The sequence below is a fragment of the Adiantum capillus-veneris genome, chromosome 3 (assembly GCF_014529385.1).
Source record: "Adiantum capillus-veneris isolate H3 chromosome 3, ASM1452938v2, whole genome shotgun sequence".
Taxonomy (NCBI): domain Eukaryota; kingdom Viridiplantae; phylum Streptophyta; class Polypodiopsida; order Polypodiales; family Pteridaceae; genus Adiantum; species Adiantum capillus-veneris.
The window spans coordinates 146660190-146681290 of NC_140933.1; the positions used below are offsets into that span (position 1 = coordinate 146660190).

Below are 21101 nucleotides of genomic sequence, written 5' to 3' on the forward strand. Positions count from 1 at the left end.
AGATGTATTTTAATATAATACATTGAGAAATTACGTACCTAAAGGTTCTCTGATTAGAAAATCACCTACTTGAGTTTGTGTGCTTGCATTTTTCTCTTTGAAGCAATCGATAGATGGGTTTAGGAGGATGGCATGATCATGCACGGGAGATTTAGTATGTTGAACAAACACTATACTATAAATTACTGTTAGTCTAGATATTTGATTGTGTAACAGGGAAAGACACTACAATAAAATTTGGTATCTTCTTTGTTAGTGTATTATGATCAGAGATTTCTAAATAAATTTGCAAAAAAAGAAGTAGAAGAAACTAAAACAAGGAGAGAGCTTACCTAGCACTTTTCTTCAAGTTCTTGTGTCCTGAATGGTATGCTCATAGTAAGCTCAAAAAAGGGAAGTATGCCACAATATGTTCTATATACCTCTTTGTGAATCATTAGCAACAAAAAATGTTAGAAAAATAAATAAGCATCATCATCAAAAGCAGTTGGTGAATGTCATTCAAGACAAACATTTGTATTTCCTTAAAATTGTGGTAAAGATAATGATGTTGACCAGATTTACTGTGATTAACAACTATAAAAATATAATTATGAGTCATCTAGAGAGGCCTAAAGTAAGAAAATATTCACAAATTTATAAGTGCAATAAATTGCGAGCCCTATAGATGAGTTAATGACTTTTTATAACCTCATTTGATGAAAGGAATCACATAAAGAACATCTAGTGTAGTGTAGCAATAATTATACAAACTGCAAAAAGTGGTATCGCACCAAGATTATAGTAGGAGTGCTTGTAGGTATGGTCACATAGGATTTTATAGTTGTCTTAATCAAAATGATTAACCAATATTTAATGATATTGTTGACGAGGTTATTTTATTGAGCAAAAGATTCTTTAATGTGATGATGCATACGTGTGGAAGACGAGCCACATTGATATTGTGATGTGTGTGTCACAATCAAGATTAAATCCCAAATAGCCGACCTTAGAGTAGAGAGGTAGCACTTTATATTAGTAGAGGTGGTTACAATGATACATTCACGCTAAGACCTTTCTGCCAGGCACCCACACACTCCACACCTAACCCCTTAGGAGAAAAAAAAGGACACGCATTTTTATTATTATAACTATACTATAACATGCTTTTCTCCAATTGAATGTGGGAAAATAGCAATAAAAACTAGTGATTCACAATATAATGGGACATCAGTCATGTTTTAATAGAGGCAGCTACACTATCCGCATGTCCGAGTGCCATCAAAAGGTATGACCAAAGATTTATCTTGCCCATGTCTTCAATTTCAAAAGCTAGTACGTTAGGGAGGAGACATGGCAATGATTTTTTTCATTTTATCCCACCATGTCATCACATTCTTTTGAGCATGAAAGATTGGGGCCACCTTGGGTAGGTTCATGAGATGATGAGTTAAAATCAGATGCATCAAATCAATAAGATCGATGAACTTGCCAGCAAAGTATGAAGCTTTTCCCAAGCAGTCATCATAGATATCCAAAACCTTGTCAAACTTAACTAAAATCTCTTCCACAACAGCCACAACTATCGGCACCCCTCTCAAAGGACCTATGACAATCTGATAGAAAATGGGATGTCCTATCAATGAGTAATTTTGCCCTTCCACCTCTATCCATTTCTCAATGAGAGCTCTCTTGGCAACATTGCTCCCATACAAAGAGGCACTTTGTTTCTCATATTTCTTTGCTACATAGCATGTTATGGCTTTCATTATCATCAAATGCCATTAAAAAATGAAGCCACTTCGAAGTGAGAACATGAGGAATTTCCATACCTCAAGCCAGATGGTGACCATAACACTGACCAAAAGGGTGAGATCTTCATCTTGAAACACAGGAATAAGTTCAAAGGGCTACAGAGCAAGGAAGGGTGGCTATTGTGCTCACCCTTCATGAAATTAATCGGTACCAGCTCAAAGACAATGTCCTTATCAAACAGGGTAGCCAACCCGCTCATTGTGTAGGTGGAGCGTGGAATGCCATGCACCTTCACGTCGGTAAAGTATTTGAGAAGATAGTGATAGAGGCTTCAAATTCGGTAAAATCGTACCACATTTGTTGCCCACAATGAAGTTGATGTAAAGGAGGTCTCCTGCGGTAAGAGGAGCAGTTTTGATTCTATTGAAATTGATATCCCTAAGTTTGACTAAGTATAAATGCTCTAACTAGCAAGCTTGGTAGGTGATGAGCTGAGTGTAGGCTTGGCATGATAAGGGTGCTAAACTTGAGTAGGGAGCTCTCTAGGAGTACATGGTTGGAAGACAGTAAGCATACGGTGTTTAGATGATTGACCCGAAATAGCTAAGATGGCCAGGAGGCCAAGGTTTCCAACCATCCACCTATATTGAATGACCTCCATGCCCATATTTTTTTGACTACAACCAAAGGCAATGTCTGGAAAGCAATGGCCAAAAACAACAGCTAGAGGACTTGCTTGTCTCCAGTGGTAAGAGTTGAGTGCTCTAATTTGAGAGCCTAGCACGAATTTCCTCATATTGTGCATGTATATTGTGCAATAAGAGAAGGAGTTTAAAGTTTTGAGGCCTCCATCAGTTTATTGCTAGTTGACATATGGCTTTCCAAGGGAAGATAAATGGTGATGCTAGCAAGAGAGCAAGAGAGAATTATTTGCATTGGCTTTGTGTGGACACAATTGACTGCATGGTGGTTGTGAGCTCAGTATTTAAGCCTATGTCCACAGTGGTTGGTAGTTGAAAGAGGTTACAAGGCTGTGAGCGCATGCAAAGACGTGGTGGAGGGATTTTAGGGCATGCATCTATAGTAGCCACGCACGTGTCCCATTTATGAGTGAGTTGATTGGATGGTAGGAGTGTTGCCCAATATTTTTTAGCGTGCATGAGGGCTTGTGGGTAGGTTGAATTGCAAATATATGGTTACATTGCCAGGGTTTGGTGAGGGGGTTGGCGACGGCTTACAATCAAAAGTGTGTGGAGTTTGTATGTCAGGGGGCATGATTGACCGATGGTTCCAATTAGCAGTGGAAGAACAACAGGACTTGCATGTTGTTCGGTAGATACTGAGCATAGTTGAATGAACTTCATGCTCTGTGGCTTAGGGACGACTGGTAGTTTTTACAACTTGCATGCTGCATGTGCAGCCTGTGGTGGTAGCTTGAGTTCTTTTTGTATGTGAGACTGCAAATGCGGCTCTGAAGTGTGCTTGTCATCGAACATCGTTGGTTGCATGGTAATGAGCACTATGGGCGACACTGATGTTGGCCCTTCAACGTAGCTGTGGTTTCTCGCTGTGTGCACATTCCATGGAGCATACAATAAATAACACAAGCTTATAGAGGTTGTTTTCAACGACTAGGAATAAAATTATCCTGCCCATGAGGCAAAGGAAAGACAAAACCTTTTTTCTCTTGTTTATTGATACAACTCTGATAGGCCCGATCAAATTCAAGCAGACTTCAAGGGTCCTTAGAAATTATTTTGGCAACCTGAAAGCTTCCTTAATTCTACTTCACTACATAGTTCGTAATTCCCATACTTTTTTACTGAATAGTTATGCTTATGACTCTATACGACGTTAAAATTTCTCCACTTCTTCTTCTTCTTCTAGTACTATAATTGGTTCTTGGGGTTGTTTTCACATGAGGGGGAAAGGGAAATCAAGATCAAGCAGAAAGTTCAATTCAAAGTCAATCTTAAATTGTAAATTGATCATGAAGGTCTCTTGGATTGTCTACAAAGAACGACATTGGAGCATCCTCGAATAATGGTCTTAAGGTCAATATTCACCAAACATATCTACGGGTCTCTCGATCTCTAGGGAATGATCCTACAACATAGAATCCCTATTCTTATTATTGTTACGACCTTAAAATTCCCTCTATTCTTCTCCTTCACATGCTAGTTTTATCTTAATTAAACTTCTAATCATGCTAATTTAATTCTAGCAAAACTATATAATGATTTTAAGCACTTATATAAAAAAATCATGCTGTTCTTTTTTGGGGGGGGGGGGATGCTAATAAAACCAGTGTAGGAAAAAAACCTTAGCTATATGATTTGATTCCATTTTCACATCTTCCATCATTGGTTATTGCACTACTCAGAGTGTTTTGCCGAGTTATAATACCATTGCAACAGACGGGAGTGTAGAAGACGTGAAAAATTGTGTACACACGGAATCCACAGCTAGACTGATATAATTGAGATTGAGAGAGAGAGAGAGAGAGAGAGAGAGAGAGAGAGAGAGAGAGAGAGAGAGAGAGAGAGAGAGAGAGAGAGAGAGAGAGAGAGAGAGAGAGAGAGAGAGAGAGAGAGAGAGAGAGAATAGAATGTGCGAGGGCACCTCCTAGAGCAGAGTGCTACACAGGTATGAAGAGAGAGGAGAGATGAGAAGAGACACAGACATTGGGTGCAATATCCCTTCGTGTAAGAGTGAGCAATTTTCTTTTGCACGTAATTATCTATAGATTCCTGAATGCTCAAAAACGATTACAAACTGTCCGCCCAGACCTTTGCTCATGAAGAGCACACTACTATATTAAAATATCAATGAACTTGCTATCCTTTTAGACTGACCATAAACCAAGCATGCCTTTTCCATCTTTCAGCTGTAATAAATAACCATTAGTCCAATTCCATTACAACCACTACTTGTACTTGCAAAGTTTACAATACACATCTCTTGACACTTGGAGGTTTCCCTAAAGAAGTAACCTACTAGATGTTTGAATTTTTTTTGGGAGATTTTCTTGATCTTCTCTCTAAGTTTTATAATTCATTGATCAATTGATTTTCTCTTATGAGCATTTGAGGATAGTTGTTATCCCTGACAATCTCTGCCCTCTTGAGTGGTAGATTTAGAATGGTTGGAAAATCAATGTGTTGGTGTGCTTTAGCATCATCATATAAATTAGGGGGAGATGGATTGTTTATACTTGCTTGCTATTCTTGTGGTTAGTGGTTCAATTTACATGTGGATGCATGAGTTGTAGACCTAGGGTTGTAGATTAGGTTTGAAGGAGGTTTGCAAGCAGTTTTACATTTTTGGAACAATTGCCCTCATGGCTACCACCCAATAAATCAATTTGTATATAGTCTAGCCTAGAATAAGTTAGTCTAGAAGTAATGTGCATCGAAAGCACCTCTTGTAGAAAGACATGTAGTAATGCACATGGAAAGCACCTCTTGTAAAAACATGGATGATAATGACATCCTTTTAAAGAGGGACTTAAAATAGGCATGTCACTTTAACAAAAATATTAAACACCCAAGTGCAAAGGGAAGTACCATGCACTTATGGGCCAAGATTAGCCCATTGTTGTATAGATTCTCTATTCTCCTCATAGAGTCTATGTGCTTACATTATTGATCTTGTCTACATCATTCTATCATTATTATCCTAACATGTTGTCATAGTTGATTGATTGTGTGTGTCTAAGTTGGGTTTGGCATGTCTACTTCTGATTTGGAAAGCATCAAAGGGATGCATGATTGTGTGTCTAGAGTTTTCCTCCCCTCTAGTCTGAGAACATCTCTTTTTGCAACTTTCCAAATAAAATTCATATTGGGACCTTGCTTGACTTGCCCTATAAAAACCAGTTAATTTTTTCAAAGGAGCCCCTACTTCTAAATTCATGGCTCATTAATTACATGAACATCCAAAAGAATGGACTCATATTAAGGCAAGTGAATGACATGCTGATTAGTCTAGCTTGTTTCCCTATGTGGTTCAACTTATACCTATGTTTGCATGTTCTTGAGTACATGTACATCAACAATATCTTGGAGGACCTTGTACATAGGACTGCATCAATCCATCTTAGACACCCATTTAGATATTTTGATGATATCCTATGGGAGGTAACCACCACTAGTATGTAAACCTACTCTCCATTAGTGATTTAAAATAATACCCATTGGCTGCGTTCCAATTTCCAGCTAGGTCTTGACACCACTCCTTTCTAAAAATTGCAAAATCTTGCAATTGGCATCATCAAGAGATGGTTGTTTTTCAAGGATGTCCAAGGAACCAACAATCAAGGTCCTTGGCATGCAAAAAACATAGCCACTCTAAGCCTATCCATTTATCACCGCCTTAATCGCTTATCATGTCTTTCTTGGCTAATCCATCTAAGAAGGAGAAAGGTTCAATTCATGTGCAAGCACCTGACATCACATGAGATTAGGAACTGAAGGTGTGTTCGTATGGGCGAGTAGAAAAGTAGATAGCCAAGTAGGTATGAAGTAGTTTCCATGCTATGTGACCAATTGTTTGAATCGGACTAGCCAAGTAGATTTGAAGACTAGCTGAGTATATATTTTCCATATCATAAGAGTTTGAAAAGCAAGAAAGCTTGGAGCTTGGAGCTTTTGCAATTATGGGACTTATAATTTTTGAGAAAACTATATAGATCTCCATGTTGGGCTGGTTGCTGAGGAAGATTATCTTGCTTGAGCCATGTGCATGTGTCTATCAAGTTATGCATTGGTGCAAGATCCCCCCCCCCCCCCCCCCCCCCCCCCCCCTCTCTCTCTCTCTCTCACACACAACAAATCAATGTACTTGCTAAAACTAGCTACCAAAGAATTTCTATAGGATAGCTCAACGAGAAGGAATGAGGAGGTAGATGTGGAGCTACGCTACCACATAAACTAAGTGAGAGTGCTAGTAAAACATCACACACAACAACAATGGGAGAGGTAGTGGTAACCCAATGTGGGTGGTTGGGACAATGGGTACCACCACACCTTTTTTCCGTAGACATAGGGCCAACTCATTAGTTTGCCAATCGTGTAAGGCCCTTGTTGCCCTTAACAAAGGCTTAAGCAAAAGTATGTTGTAAGCTTTTTCACATCCAATATAAAAAAAGATGCCAAGAATTTTACCCCTCCTACTTCATTGGTATTGAATATACCATCCCTTTGGGTTGTGCCACTGTTTGATCTGCCATTCTTTAGCGTGAATGGTTCAACTATCATGCTCACTCCCAAATTCATTTGAGTGGCTACTCACATGACATTGACTCTCAAATATTTTCTAGTGCATTCTATTTTTTCACTCCACATCAATGAAGGGGGCCTAATTATCCCTGATGATGATGCAATTTACTTTGAAGATGACCGCTAGTGCACCTTTTTTGCTCAAATTGTTTTCCACACGAGGCAAACGTGAACCAATTTTTTTAACTCTACACTCTATTTGTTAAATATTCTAGAATTATACTGAAATGGAACCTTGATCGGGTTCATCATTAGCTTAGGCTCACTCTCTATAACTGGTCAAAGTCTCTAATCATTCGCTTGGAGCTAATGCTTGATCCTTTAATTGTTTGTTGAGTGCTTTGAACGGATAGATAGGTGGTTCGCCTCTCACCACTTGCTCCTCCTTTTCTCGGTATTCACCTCTGAAGCCTCTTCACTTGTAACTTCTTCAATGGTGACCCTGTTTGCCACGGTGATCACCTTAGCCTACTTTTTATGGTTGCTCCTTATTCTTCCATATTGAAGTGGCCTTCTCATGTATAGGTGAGCTACTAGATTGTCTCTTCTTGGGGCTATTGATGTGCTACCTTTTGACTTTCTCCCAAGGTGTGTTATGGCGCTCTTGATCCATTCTCTCTTATGGGCCTTCTTTGGATCCTCTTTTGGCAGGTGCCCCATCACCCTTTTCTTAAGCCCCAATGTGCTTACATGTTGGTGGTATATTGCCCGATTCCATTTGGCATAGATTTTCTTGCAATTGTATAAGCTCCTAAGCTCTACCTGCTATGAGCTTTCATTGCCTCATAAATTCTTGTAGGGTTTGCTCCCACTTGTCAAAGCCTGAAGCATTTCCTCCTGTTTTACCAAAGTTGGTTGCGAAGCTACTTGCTTGGGAATTTGCTATGTAAATCTGCATTATTTATGCTAGCCATTGCGTGACATGTTTTCCACACATGTCCCCTTCTCTTGCAATAGTCAGATTGCTTGGATTTTGAGGTTGGATGGTCACTGACTCAGCAACGTATACACCACTTGTCCTTCTCTTCCTACATCATCTCGCACATCTTGGAACTTTGAATTTGAAGTGCCTACATGTGCACTTTCTTCCTCACTTTTCTCCAAGCGAGGGGCTTCCACCTCTTCCTCGTGGTCTAAAGCCTAATTTGCCTCATGACTCCCTTGAGCATGTTTCCTATGTTCATTACCCTCTCAAATCTCTTTCATTTTCTTGGTCGGCCATCCCTCAATGGCCATCCCTCAAGTGTCACCCTGAAAACTTCACGAGCACACTCAAAATATACAAACTATGTAACTTGAAGAGGTCCAACCTTGTAGCTAATGAAAGTTTTAACATTTCCCCAACATGATCATCAAATGTTGACACTTGTTCATGTGTGTGAACCTAAAGTGTCAACAGTTATTTTGTGAAGTTCGTTCCTTCAATATTTGCTTCTAATCCATGACATCTTTTTTTGTTGTAACTTTGGCTTGTAACCTTGAAGTGATTCTTGGTGGCTACATTGTCCAATCCTCTTTGCCCTGAGGATCGTTGTCTAATTCATATCATGCTTATGTATGGTAAGAGGAAAGCCAATAATGAAATCCATTGAACTATGCTCCCAAGGTCTTTCAGGAATGGCCATTTAGATGCAAGAGACCTAATTTATTACCCTTGGCAAACTTAATCATCTGAAAAACCAAATAAGTTTCAACATAATTCTAGGCCAAAAGAAATAACGACATAAACTTTGGTAAGTGGTAGCAAAATCTCAATGGCCAATGTTTGATGGTTTGTGTAACTCTTCAACTATCAGGAGACAAAATGGTTGTGTAACACAAAGTTTTTGATTCAACTACAAGGACTAGTTTTGAATGGTGGGCTCCAAAAATGATGTGTAGCATGCTCAGTCATGTACGACTGTATAGTCTTAAATATTCATATGTGTATATATATTGGGCATGAACACAAATTATATATTTTCAATTGATAGATAGATTATTAAGATATGGTCTTCTACTCAAAGCATCAACCATAAAATTTTCTTTCCCAAGTTGGTAATGAATAGTAGGATGAAAAATTTGAATGAAAGAGGCCCTTAATGTGTCTAACAGAAATTAAAGGCTGAGAGAGCAAATACTTGATGCTTTGTTGATCAATTTAATTACAAAATCAGAAACCATTGAATAACGTTTCCAAATTTTAAGTGCATGTGCTATGATTTCCTTATCATAAGTGTTATACTTAGATCAAAAGGCTTAAGTTTTTTACCTTTAAAAGAAATTGGGTGCTTATCTTGTATAAGTGCATCACCTATACCTTTTTCACCAGCATCCATTATAATGACAAAGAAAAGAACTCACTTTTGGGCACTTACAACAACCCAATAGCTCGTGATACACTAGAGACTTGCATTGCACTTTAACCCACACAAAGAAATCCACACACCCTTTTGACATCCGGCATCATGTCCATATGCACAAATTTACAAAAAATAGGTTGTTCAAAATGCGCGCAACATAGTTTTCCACACCCCAGTCTGCTAGAGCATTCATGCTCAACAGTAGCATAAACATGTTTTCCACCTGGATCAAAAGGAAAAAAACACAAACCTCAACCTCAAGACCTGGTCTTAGCCATAATAAGACTCCCAATATCAAAGCATGAACCATAGGTATCATCCACCCTTTTTTAAAACATAATTTGTTATCCACATTTGCTACATACAGACACTTACTTATCACCATAGAATGAAAAAAATATAGCAATAGCTTCTCAACGATGACATGCTTGATAAGTAAGCTATCTTGCATACATACCTTAGGCTTATTAGTAAGAGGATCAAGCAAGGTAGCATCAACCATATTCACATGAGGCATAACAAGAGCATCTCCGTCATTGTTCATATCCTCTACTCTTTATTAGTTAGGGCACGACTACCCACATCATCATACACTTCATGAAGTTCCTCGTTGATAGGCTCCTCAAGACAAGTACTATACTTAGCTGCTTCATCATCCTCACCCATAACATATGCTTCAGAACCTTCATCAAAAGTGTTGCCCTCTTTTTCATTGTAATCTTTCTTGACCTTCATGTGATCCTTGACTACTTCATCTAAAAGAGAAGAACTCACAATAACAACCACATTTGTATCACAAGCAAACTCTCTTCATTAGAACATACATTAGAAGCATCAACCATGTGAATTGGATATTTCACATGCTCATGACCTTGCATTTGAGACTCAATCATGATCATAGAAACCTTCTTGCCTACATCCATCTTACTATGTGGCCGGTGCATTAGTCAAGCCAAAAGGCATGACTAGATATTCATAAAGACCAAATGTGGTACGAAACGCGGTCTTTACGATATCTTCATTCACTATCCTTATTTGATGATAGCCACTTTTAAGGTCAATCCTACTGAAGTAGGTAGAGCCTTGTAGCTTATCAAACAGACCTTTGACCCGTGGTACGAGAAATGTGTTTTTGATAGTGATATGGTTTAGCGCTCTATAGTCCACACACATGTTGTATGTACCATCTTTATTTTGCACTGAAAGGACTGGAGAACAAAAGGGAGAGGAGCTAAGCCTCACCATCCCTTTGTCTACCAATTCTTGTACTTGCCTCATGATCTCCTCTTGTTGAGCTTGGTAAACTCGATAAGGAGGCTTGTTAGACGGTGAGCTTCCTGGTAGGAGCTCAATTCAATGGTCACCATCCCCTCGTTTTGGAGGTAAGTACAAAGGGATATCATCGATAAAAACATCTTGGAATCTATTTAGAAAATTAGACAAGTCTTACTCTTCTTGATTTCTACCATCTTCATTTGATAAAACATTAGGACCTTTTATAGATTGTTTGACAAAAATCATGTACGCAGAAACTGAGTTTTTCATTGATTTGTTAAAAGCAGGAGAATTTACAAGGGGTACAGTACGACCAGGATCATTAGCATCTATGTACATGTTATTTTCCCTATACTTGAAATACAACCTTCTTTCAGGGAACTTTACATTAACAACTATACGGTCAAACCATGGTGCCCCTAGGATGACAGCTTCATGCTTGAGAGGAGAGATGAAGAAATCTTCTTTGTCAACATAGCCTTGGACATGAAGCCTCAATTTCCCAATCAAGGGAGGAATTGCGACTTCTTGCCCCTTGAAGGCTCCATCGGCTACAACAACATCTCCCATCTCATGAGCTTGAATGCCTAACTTGGTGTCCAACTCCGTTGATATGAAATTGTGAGTAGAGCCAGGGTCAAACAAGATGAAGGCATCATGGTCCCTTACCTTTTTCCCCAAGCATAGGAGAGAGGTGATCCTTTGCAATGAGCATCCTCTTTTGGAGCTTTGATCGTGGAAGCTCTAGGAGTCTCATTTTGTGGGTATTTCTTTTGGGGCAAGAACGATAGCCATGTCCTTGCTCCCCACACGTAAAGCATTTGTGGTCCTTACGAAAAGCTTCTAGATCTTTAAGAGAGAGTTTATTTTTACCTTTGTAAACTCTCTTCTCCTTGGACCGATTGTTGTTGCTATTGTTGTTGGAATTGCCTTGGGAAGAGTTTTAGGCATTGTTCTTCCCCTTTGCATCATTTCGATCTTTGTTTTCCATGGGCTTGGCATTCCTTTTAGGCCCTTGTTCAAAATTGATGCACGAAGCAACCATAATGTGGTGGATTAATTCCGTGATAGAACCAAACCATTGGGAGTTGACATACTCAACCATTTCTGCAGGTAATCCTACAAAAAATTGTTGCTTTTGCTCAACGAAGTCTATCTTTTGAAAGACAGTAGCCTTGAGATGTAAATCCCAAAACTTGTCCACATATTTGTGGATAGACTCGTTGGAGAGCAACTTCAAACTCTTCCATTCGGTAAGCACTTTGTCCTTTGCATCGCTTGCAAGCAATTGCTTCATGATGGAAACTCGTAGAGTTTTCCATGTCTTTGGAGCTTCGCCGTTGCCACGAAGGCTAGCCTACCATTGACGAGTAGATTTTTGGAAGTGCATAGCTACATGACATAGCTTGGAGGACTCTGTGAAGCCCTCATCTCCAAAGGCCGCATCAAATTGCTGAAGGCCAGTACTTTGTCGGTAGCACCAAAGGTGCCATCATAGGTGAGAAAAGAGATACTCTTTCCTCACTCTTTGAACTTCTTAAGCTTTTGGGACCTTCTCCATGCAGGATAGGATTTGCGATGTCCTCTCCTCTTGTATTCTCTAGGAAGGTGAAGAAGAAGGAGAAGAGGGTGACCTCTTTCTTGCCTTTTCTTCCTTTGTTTCCTCTCTTCCCTTTTGGAGTGACAAGAAGAAGGAGTATGGGTTGACCATTTCCTCTTGGGAGGAGTTGGTGATCGTCTGAACCGCTATCTTTGTGGAGCCACATCTTCAGAGGAAATTAGTGATTCACTTCTTTCTCGTTCTTTGGATTCCTCCTCTCTTATGGGAGAGAGTCTTCTTCTGGGAGTCTCATCAAGAGGCCTCTTAAGATCTCTTTCCTCTTGGAGAGGAAGGGAAATCCCATAAGCATGAAGTTGTCGAGTAACTTCAGCTTGCAAAGCAGGGTTGCCCATAGCTTGTTGCAACCTAGCAATAAGATAATTAACAAACATGGGGGCATCATCATTAGCACCTTCATGTGCAAAATCAAAGTTATCAATGTTCATTCTACTCTCTTGGTTATTGTCAGCCATGCTTATTAAACTTATGTATAGAATTACTTTGTGCTTTGGTACCCTCAAAAAACTTAGTCACTACTCTTCTTTACCTTTGAAAATTAGTTCTCACGCAGGAGCCACACCCGTGGTTTAGAGACTGTTGATTGCAAAGACTAGTGGAGAGGGTCTAACATTGCTCGGTTGATTATGGTTCCTGTTGAGCTTGCTAGTAGCTCAATAATGGTTAAGCCAAAGGCAAGCCTCGAGAGACTCCATTATTAAGACTATAGTTCTTAACGGTGTATCTCAAACTAAGTCCTTTTTAACCAAGATAATAGATCCCTGTCCCACTTACCCTATTGCAATGAACATGTCCAACCTTTCATGGACAACTTAAGGACCTCTCTTCTTAAGTAAGAAAAGAGAAACCAATAGCTTTGATACAAATGTAATGGAAATGGCCTATGAACTTTGAGAATAGCGGAATTAAGAGAACTAGAGTGAGCATTTTTAAGAGACTACTTTGAGAATATAGAGGGTGAACTTAATTAGCGGTAGCAACATAACCATTATACTTAATTAACTTGGCATGAACAATACTTTTGCAAGAGAGAGAATTAGAGAACTTGACAACAATTGAGGACCGAATTCACTTGGAGCCGGTCCCCCCTCCAGTAGGCTTTTGTATTATAGATTCTTCCATAAAGAGAGACTTGGTACAATACAATCTTTGTGTTCCTTGTGACCTAAGTGATGCAATGAAGATGGAAAGCTTCATACATCACGAGCATAACATAAACTTTGTAAAAGCATTAACCATCCCCGGCCTCAGTCCCAAGGGCTCAAACACCTTGGGAATGAGGGTAGGGAAGAGGAAGAAGAAGTAACATATGAGAAAGAAATACTTCCTCACTTATCACCACTCTTCTTGCTTAGCATAGCATAATAGCATAGTAATGAAGATGGAGAAGATGGCAAGCTTAAGCATTGAAGCATGGCTCTTGGTTGGATTTGCATTCCATAGCCAAGAGTGTTGGTGTAGGCTCTCAACTTCTCAACAAGCTTGGAGAAGGAGATGGAGTTCTTGCACTTTGACCAAGTGAGAAATAAGCTTGTGAGTGTGTGTGTGAGAGAGAGTATACCCCACAAGCACACCCCCTAGCTTCCTTGGTCAACCCCTCCTTGTAGCTCAAGCTCCAATTTGATTGGACCCCTACAAGCTTAGACAATCACATGCATAGTGCATATCAAGCCACCATGCTAGCCTTAGGACAAGTGTTCCCCTTTCCCCTTTGAGAGAGAGGACTTGATAAATGCATTAAAAAATTCATTTAATTAGCTAAATTATCATTGGACCCCTTTAGAGGCCAACCAATATGCTTTAGGCACCTATGAGGGAAACCTCGAGAGGAACTTGACATGTGTCCTTGTTGCTTCTTTAGACTAGGCTTGCCTTGTGTGAGGGTGTGTGTGTTTTCTCTCATGCCCCTACAATTAGGGCTCGCCCCCCCATGAGTAGGGATCTTGGTTGACTTTTGGAACACCTTAAGCCCCTCAAGCACCTTAGTCATGGAGCACCTTAAGAACCTTAGTCGTAAAGTACCTCAAGCACCTCAAGCACCTTAGTCAGCAAGCACTACAATCACCTCATGCACCTTAGTCATCAAGCACGACAAGCACCTCAAGCACCTTAGTCAACAAGCACGACATGTACCTCAAGCACCTTAGTTAGCAAGCACGACAGGCACCTCAAGCTTGGGCCGGGTTCCCACCTCAAGCAAAGCCCTAGCTTGCCTATGATCTAAGAACTTTTAACACTAACCTTTGGAGGTCTTTAATGAAGCTAACCCTAAGGCCTTTAAGCTCCATTTTAGCATTATTCTTTGATAGACCATCTCTCATTTGGACCCTTTGACTTTGGCCCCGTGTTGAGATAGATCCATAAGCACATGTCTATATTTTAACCCTTGTTACTGTTTATTCTCCCACATTAAATGATCAGTTTAATATGAGAAAATCATTTGCATTGGTTAGATATTATATTTTATGACAGTGGCGGAATTCACTTGCTTGAGATTTATATACACTCTAAGTTTACCATTCTTTTTAGGCACCACAACAATAGGTGATACCCAATTATGCATTCTATTTCGTAGATGAACTCAACCTCCTTGTGTTTCTCGATCTCTTCCTTGATCTTTTTGTCAAATGTCTCGTTATAGGTATATGACTTTGTTTGCTCGACTTAGCATCATCTCTCATAGGGATAGTGTGCTAGCAGATGGAAGGATCCACCCCCTTGAGATCTTTGTAAGATTGTAAAACCTATATATCGCCTGCGTTCAAGCACTATTTATAAAACCCCTTAGTTGTGAATTTCTCACCAATGAAAGGGAATTTGTAATTTTTCTGTCAAGACCATTTTTTCAACACCCTTATGTATGTAAAAATGTGAAAAAAATTTCAAATAAAATAATCCCAATGTTGAATTCATGTGATACGCATTTTTTAATTGTAATGACCCCCACGAGTAGAATAGAGGGTGTTGATAATAATTTTCTTCAAGAAAACCATATTTCATCCTATGGCTTTGTTTTGGTATCTTTAAGAATCTATGAGAGCCTAAAATATTTCTATCTTTGACTTAAGGGCCATACTTGGAAACTCTGCCATCATAGCCATCGAAGCTGTCAATTGAAGGTCACTTGATGAAGATTCTCTGTGGTGGGCACCCAAACGATGTTGAGAAAACAAGAACAAGGGGCACCTCTATAGAAATGTCTCCCAATAACGCTTAAGACACAAAATCAGCACCACATATGGCATCAAAAGAATCCCAACAAAACCACAACTCAAAGACAAGTGATCCCTTGGGAATCCACAAGTACACATCCACCCAAAAGACTACCATGGAAACTAAGAAGCACCTGTCCTGGCATGGAATTACAACACATGCCAACCAATGCACTTGAGGAGAAGAGCTTTCCCCTTCAATAATTGATTCACAATTTCAAAGCGTATATACGTCACAAAACATGCGAGCTTCCATAATCTACTCTACACCATACTGTTTGTGGGCTTCCATATCCTGTACCTTGCGAAAAATAGACCGTATTTCCCAAACCACAACTCCAAAAGGGATGCTTTGAAGCCTAAAAAAGTATCTGCATTTTTTGCAAAAAAAGGTTTGAAGACCACAAATTTCAAATCTGTGCACCTCTACGTGTAAAATTGATGCCAATAGCTAGTTGTCATGGCGTGACGACACATAGGAAAGAATAGTCAAGGATTGAAAAATGCATCAAAAAACATGAAGAGGGCACAACGAGAAAAAACCTTGCAAATTTCTCTTATTTAGTCAAACTTTTTTATGTTTGTACATGAATTTTAGCTATATACAAGTGACACTTTAAAAAAATCACTTATGGACACTTAACCGAGTAGAGTGTGCATTGCCAATATAGATTACTGATTTTGCCCACTTATAATGGCAGCCTTGGCGACTTAGATTGGAGCACCTTCCTCCGGTGCATTGAAGATCACTCCAATTGCATAGACTATCCGCCTATGGTAACACATGGAGATTCGCTGTTGGCTTTAATTTACTCTGTTTGGCCCCTCTCCCCATGACCCTAGATGGCTTAGAATGGTTGCTTATTGACCATTCCTTCAATCAAGGCTCTCTACCTCCGTCGATCACCTTGATTACTGGGGATGGCCAGTAAGTGATCATTTCCTACACCGCTAACAATCATTACATGTAGTGTTTTTTGTTAAAGCACTATAAAATTTAATTTTTTTTTGTTTGTAAAACTTTTTTCATTGGCAGAAATATAAGTGAACTCTAGGGCCTTTGCCCTTTGGGTAGGCCAAAAAAAAAACCTCTTATTTGCTCGATTCAGCGCCTCTTAACAAAACACATTTCGTGCGCAACAAAACACTTGCTGATTGTCTCGAGCATACGTGATGGCAGACGCAGCAGACGAGCAGGAGGCTATGTTGGAGCGTTTCCTCACTCGACTCGCCCTCACCGAAGACGAAAAGCTCGAAAATGTGCTGGCTAAGTTATTACCTTTCGCTATTTCCTGCCTTGCCACTCGCCAATCCACCAGGCAGAAGGTTAGCATCTGCAAGACCCTTACCTCTGTTTGTGTGCGTATTTTTGTTGCTGCAAGAGTTTGTTTTCCTAATTTGTTAGTCATAGCTTTCTCAAAGAGTTTGAAAATGGCAAGTGATTCTTGGAAATGATAGGCCTCTGTCTCCTTTAGTTTTTCGAGGGTGTTAACAAATTCATGATATCGATCGGTGCTGAATATTCTGTCTGTCATCTTATCCAATATAGACAAGATACCCATTGGGAAGGTGGAAAAATCTGTCATTTGTCTTTTCTCAGTTGAGAGAGAGAGAGAGAGAGAGAGAGAGAGAGAGAGAGAGAGAGAGAGAGAGAGAGAGAGAGAGAGAGAGAGAGAGAGAGAGAGAGAGAGAGAGAGATGAAATGAAATGAAATGTTATATTAACGTCTTCAAAAAGGAAGGAGAGAGAGAGAGAGAGAGAGAGAGAGAGAGAGAGAGAGAGAGAGAGAGAGAGAGAGAGAGAGAGAGAGATGATGAAATGAAATGAAATGTTATATTAACGTCTTCAAAAAGGCCAAAGTGACCTATGAGACCAGAAAGTTACAATGTGGTGGATCCGATACAAAGTCAGAGTAACAAGATGACAAAATGACAAAATAAAATACTATACTATGGAATCCTAAACTGCTAGGTGTGAACTAAGCAGCAAGCTGGATAGCTGAATCACAGGAGATCTAGCATCGGTCGTTGGCGGATCTCATCAATCTCCTCCATGGTTAGTAGTTTGACCGGGCGTCGTGCATGCCTGGCCAGAGTACTCCGAATCTTCTGACGTAGCCTCCGTCGATGCTGTGTAGTCCTCCGCAGTCGTGGGTGCCTGGATTTCCCCAGTTCAGTCGCTCTGGTGTGAGACGAGGGGAGCTTTGCTGTGGGAGTGGCTCTTGCGGCTGTCCCGTGTCTGTTCTGAAGAAGTCTATGATCTGTCTTTGAGATTGGCTAGCCTTGCCACTCATCAGGCTGTCTCTGTGTCTGTGCAGCTCGAGCAAGAACAAACCAAGGCATCTCTGATCTTCATATCCCATGACTCTTGAGAGTGGTCCAAAACCCTCTCTGAACAAGCAATGGAAGCGGCCTCGTAGCTCGTAGTAGACGGGGCAGCGGCATGTATAATGCAACTTTGTCTCAGGCTCCATGTCACACAACGGGCATGTCCTGGCCTCTGCTGGTACTCCGCTGTATCTCCCAGTCTCAATCCGCAGCTGGTGAGAAGATGTGCATAACTGGCCAATAGCACATCGTATCCCATGAGACAAGTGGGTGTCCATGTATCTGGGTCTCGTCACAAAAACATCCTCCGTAAGCTAGAGAAGGTGGTCTCTGTAGAAAGCCATCTTCGTGCCCAATTCCTGTGCTGGCTGTATCCATGTCCTCCTGGTGTCTAGCTGGGTCAGGTCTTGGCGGATGAGCTTGGTGATCTCTGACTGTGTAAGAGTGAGAGATGGTGCATCCAATGAGTATTGGAATGGTGTCAGCCTGTCTATGCTGAACCCATGCGCCTGAAACCATGATGCCATCTCCCCATACCAGCATGTTGTATCTCCTTGACTTCCTCTTCGACCTCATCTATGTACATTTACGAACGCGCGCCCGAGGCGCTCCTCGTTCGCAGACAAAGGCTGCGGCAGATTCGTAGTCGGTTTATTTCGGCGAGCGTCGGCTCGAGGCTACACGCAGATGGTATGTCCGATTTGGACGTTTAGGTACTCCATGCGGGGAGAGAGAGAGAGAGAGAGAGAGAGAGAGAGAGAGAGAGAGAGAGAGAGAGAGAGAGAGAGAGAGAGAGAGAGAGAGAGAGAGAGAGAGAGAGAGAGAGAGAGAGAGAGAGAGAATATATTAACGTATGGTAGAGGCCAAAGATAACTCGCCTATGAGACAGTGTCATCCAAATGTCATAAAGTACAACAGAAGAAAGAGTCTCCAAGGTGATGTAGCTGTGTCAGTGAGTGTGGATGGTACGTGTATGGTATACAATGCATAAAATGGTAAAAGGAGGTACATGAGGCCTAAATGATTCTCTAATCACTACGATGAGTGTGGATGGTACGTGTATGGTATACAATGTATAAAATGGTAAAGGGAGTTACATGAGTCCTAAATGATTCTCTACTCACTACAGTGTGGAATGGAAATCTATATGTCTTGGAGAGTACATCAGCATGAAAATGAAATCCTAGTTAGCTCCTTGTGGTAATGGGGTGTACATAGGGGAGCTCCTGGTAAGAACTTGCATGATCGTTACAAGGTTAGCAGTCCTCCGCTACCATCTCTCCCCTTGGTGCCTATGGATTATTGGTTTTGATGTTCTATATCGACGATGAGCTCTATTGAGGGTGACTCCTTTCCATGTTGTCGCACTATGGTGAGATGTCATCCGCGAAGGTCGAAAGAACTATGTGAGCTGGTCTGTTTGATATGGTCTTTCCCAATCTCTGTATGTAGTAAGTGCTCTAAATGGGGTGGCCCCTAAGGTAGGCGTTCCCTTTGGTACTTTTTTATTATTGATCTTATTATAGATACAATTGTTGGGAAGTCACTCTGCAACCATGCACTGATCTATAGAGAGACCCCCAAGGCCTCAATTGTTGGGGAGTCACTTTGCACTCGGCAACCATGCAATTGATCTGCAAAGAGACCCCCAAGGCCTCATATTTAAAGGCACACAGGCCCAAAAGAAACCCTTTTAAAAATTTGGCGCCTAAAGAAAGTCAATTGCTTTCATAAATGGACCAAAAGCTACTTATGTTGATGTTGCAAGTCATCATTGGTGTATGACCAGCCACGCTAACATCCTGCGATTTGTGCCTCGAATCCTCTTGGGATTCTCACCGTATTTCACGCTTCGTTGGGCTTGGATTTGGGTCCTCTTATCCGGTCCAGCTCTAGCTTCGACTCTTATCTCCTCTCTTCCCCTTTGGTACGGTCATGCCATGTAACATGCTTGTACACTCCAAGCGAGAAATCAATTGCAACACGAACAGAAACTTCAAATCACGAAACTTTGAGAGAGAGAGAGAGAGAGAGAGAGAGAGAGAGAGAGAGAGAGAGAGAGAGAGAGAGAGAATCGACACGGCCCGGCGTAGTTCCGTGCCCAGAGGTATTGGGCCCAAAGTCTGGCGCCCCTTTCGGTATTCCTTTATCATTAATCATTGCAAAGTACAACTCCCGAGGGACCTCTGCTCCTAGAGTCTGCGTCCAAATGTTTTGCAGGGCGAGGCCCCAAGGGCTCTTATACATAGTACATGGGATGCCCAAAAGCAGAGCCCCAAAAGCAATCAGTTCCAAAGCACTTTCACCCAAAAGCTTTGGTCCCCAAAAGCTAGCGCTAGAGATTTCCAAAAGCAGCCAGCGTAATTTGCAGAAATCCATATAGCCTGCCACGTGGCACTTGTGGCACAAATCGCGGAAATTTTGTACGGCCCTGCTGCGTTAGCATCCGTACGATATGCCACGTCAACATGTCATCGCATTTTACGGAAATCCCTTTCAGGGTTCAAGCTTCTGTCTTTTAGGATTTTGAACCCCACAACCGGTGCTTCATAAGTTCTTCAAGTTAGTCCATTCAGTTTCTCTCGTCCACTTGGCCATTTCTCTACCGGATGGTCATGCCACGTCATCACTTTGTGACATACCCCCCTCTTGAAAGAATTGTAATCGCCCTCGATTAGGCCTACAAAATTAGACATAAGCCATAAACCAATTCAGTAGACACTGACTCTAAGTACCGATGCACTAAACGACACAAATCCAACACTTGCACAAAGACGACAGTCACTGAACATCAAATCACATAGAATTTATCGAGATCTAGGACCATGATTCCTGGCAACGTGTTTAACAATTGCATCTAGATCCACACCGGACCTCGTTGATGTCGGATTAATTAATTCTTACTGCAATCATGTCCAAGGAATCTCAAGACCGAAATGTGGCAATCATTTCGGCTTTCAAACCTCACTCAACATAATCACATGAGTGAGCGCTCATAATCATATTTATTTTCGAGAATTCCGATGTCAAAGTACTTCTTTCATAAAGTCATCTAGCTGAATACTGTCAGCCCATGAGTATCCCCGAAATCCAAAGGAAAATCAGTGACTTTATTCCATCTTGGTAACTTGTGACAAAGGAGCGGAGTGACTCCCCTCTTGTGCAATCCTGTCTACACTAGATTTAACCTTGCTGACCTCCGAGATCTCTTGGAATAGTCAAAGCTAGACCTTCGCATTCAATGCCGGGTAGTTCTTGACTAAGAACCGCCGTCCACTTTACCTTTCTCTTTCCTTTCCTTGTGAGCGAGTATC

At 40.9% G+C, this 21101-nt stretch overlaps 1 protein-coding gene and 1 pseudogene across 3 annotated transcripts in view; one reads left to right on the forward strand and one right to left on the reverse strand.

Annotated features, from left to right (window-relative positions):
- Positions 1 to 1319: 1319 nt before the first annotated feature.
- On the reverse strand, positions 1320 to 9899 carry LOC147461880 (glutathione S-transferase F10-like; annotated as a pseudogene).
- Positions 9900 to 16539: 6640 nt separating this feature from the next.
- LOC147461881 (ARM repeat superfamily protein) overlaps positions 16540 to 21101 on the forward strand; it is a 247357-nt gene continuing 242795 nt past the window's right edge. Inside the window, exon 1 of one of the 3 annotated variants that reach the window (XM_086509347.1) lies at positions 16540 to 16786. In XM_086509347.1, coding sequence (XP_086365473.1) covers positions 16634 to 16786 — 153 coding nt within the window. In that variant the 5' untranslated portion in view covers positions 16540 to 16633. The remainder of the gene's footprint in view (positions 16787 to 21101) is intronic. The other 2 variants (XM_086509349.1, XM_086509348.1) reach the window with 2 other exon arrangements.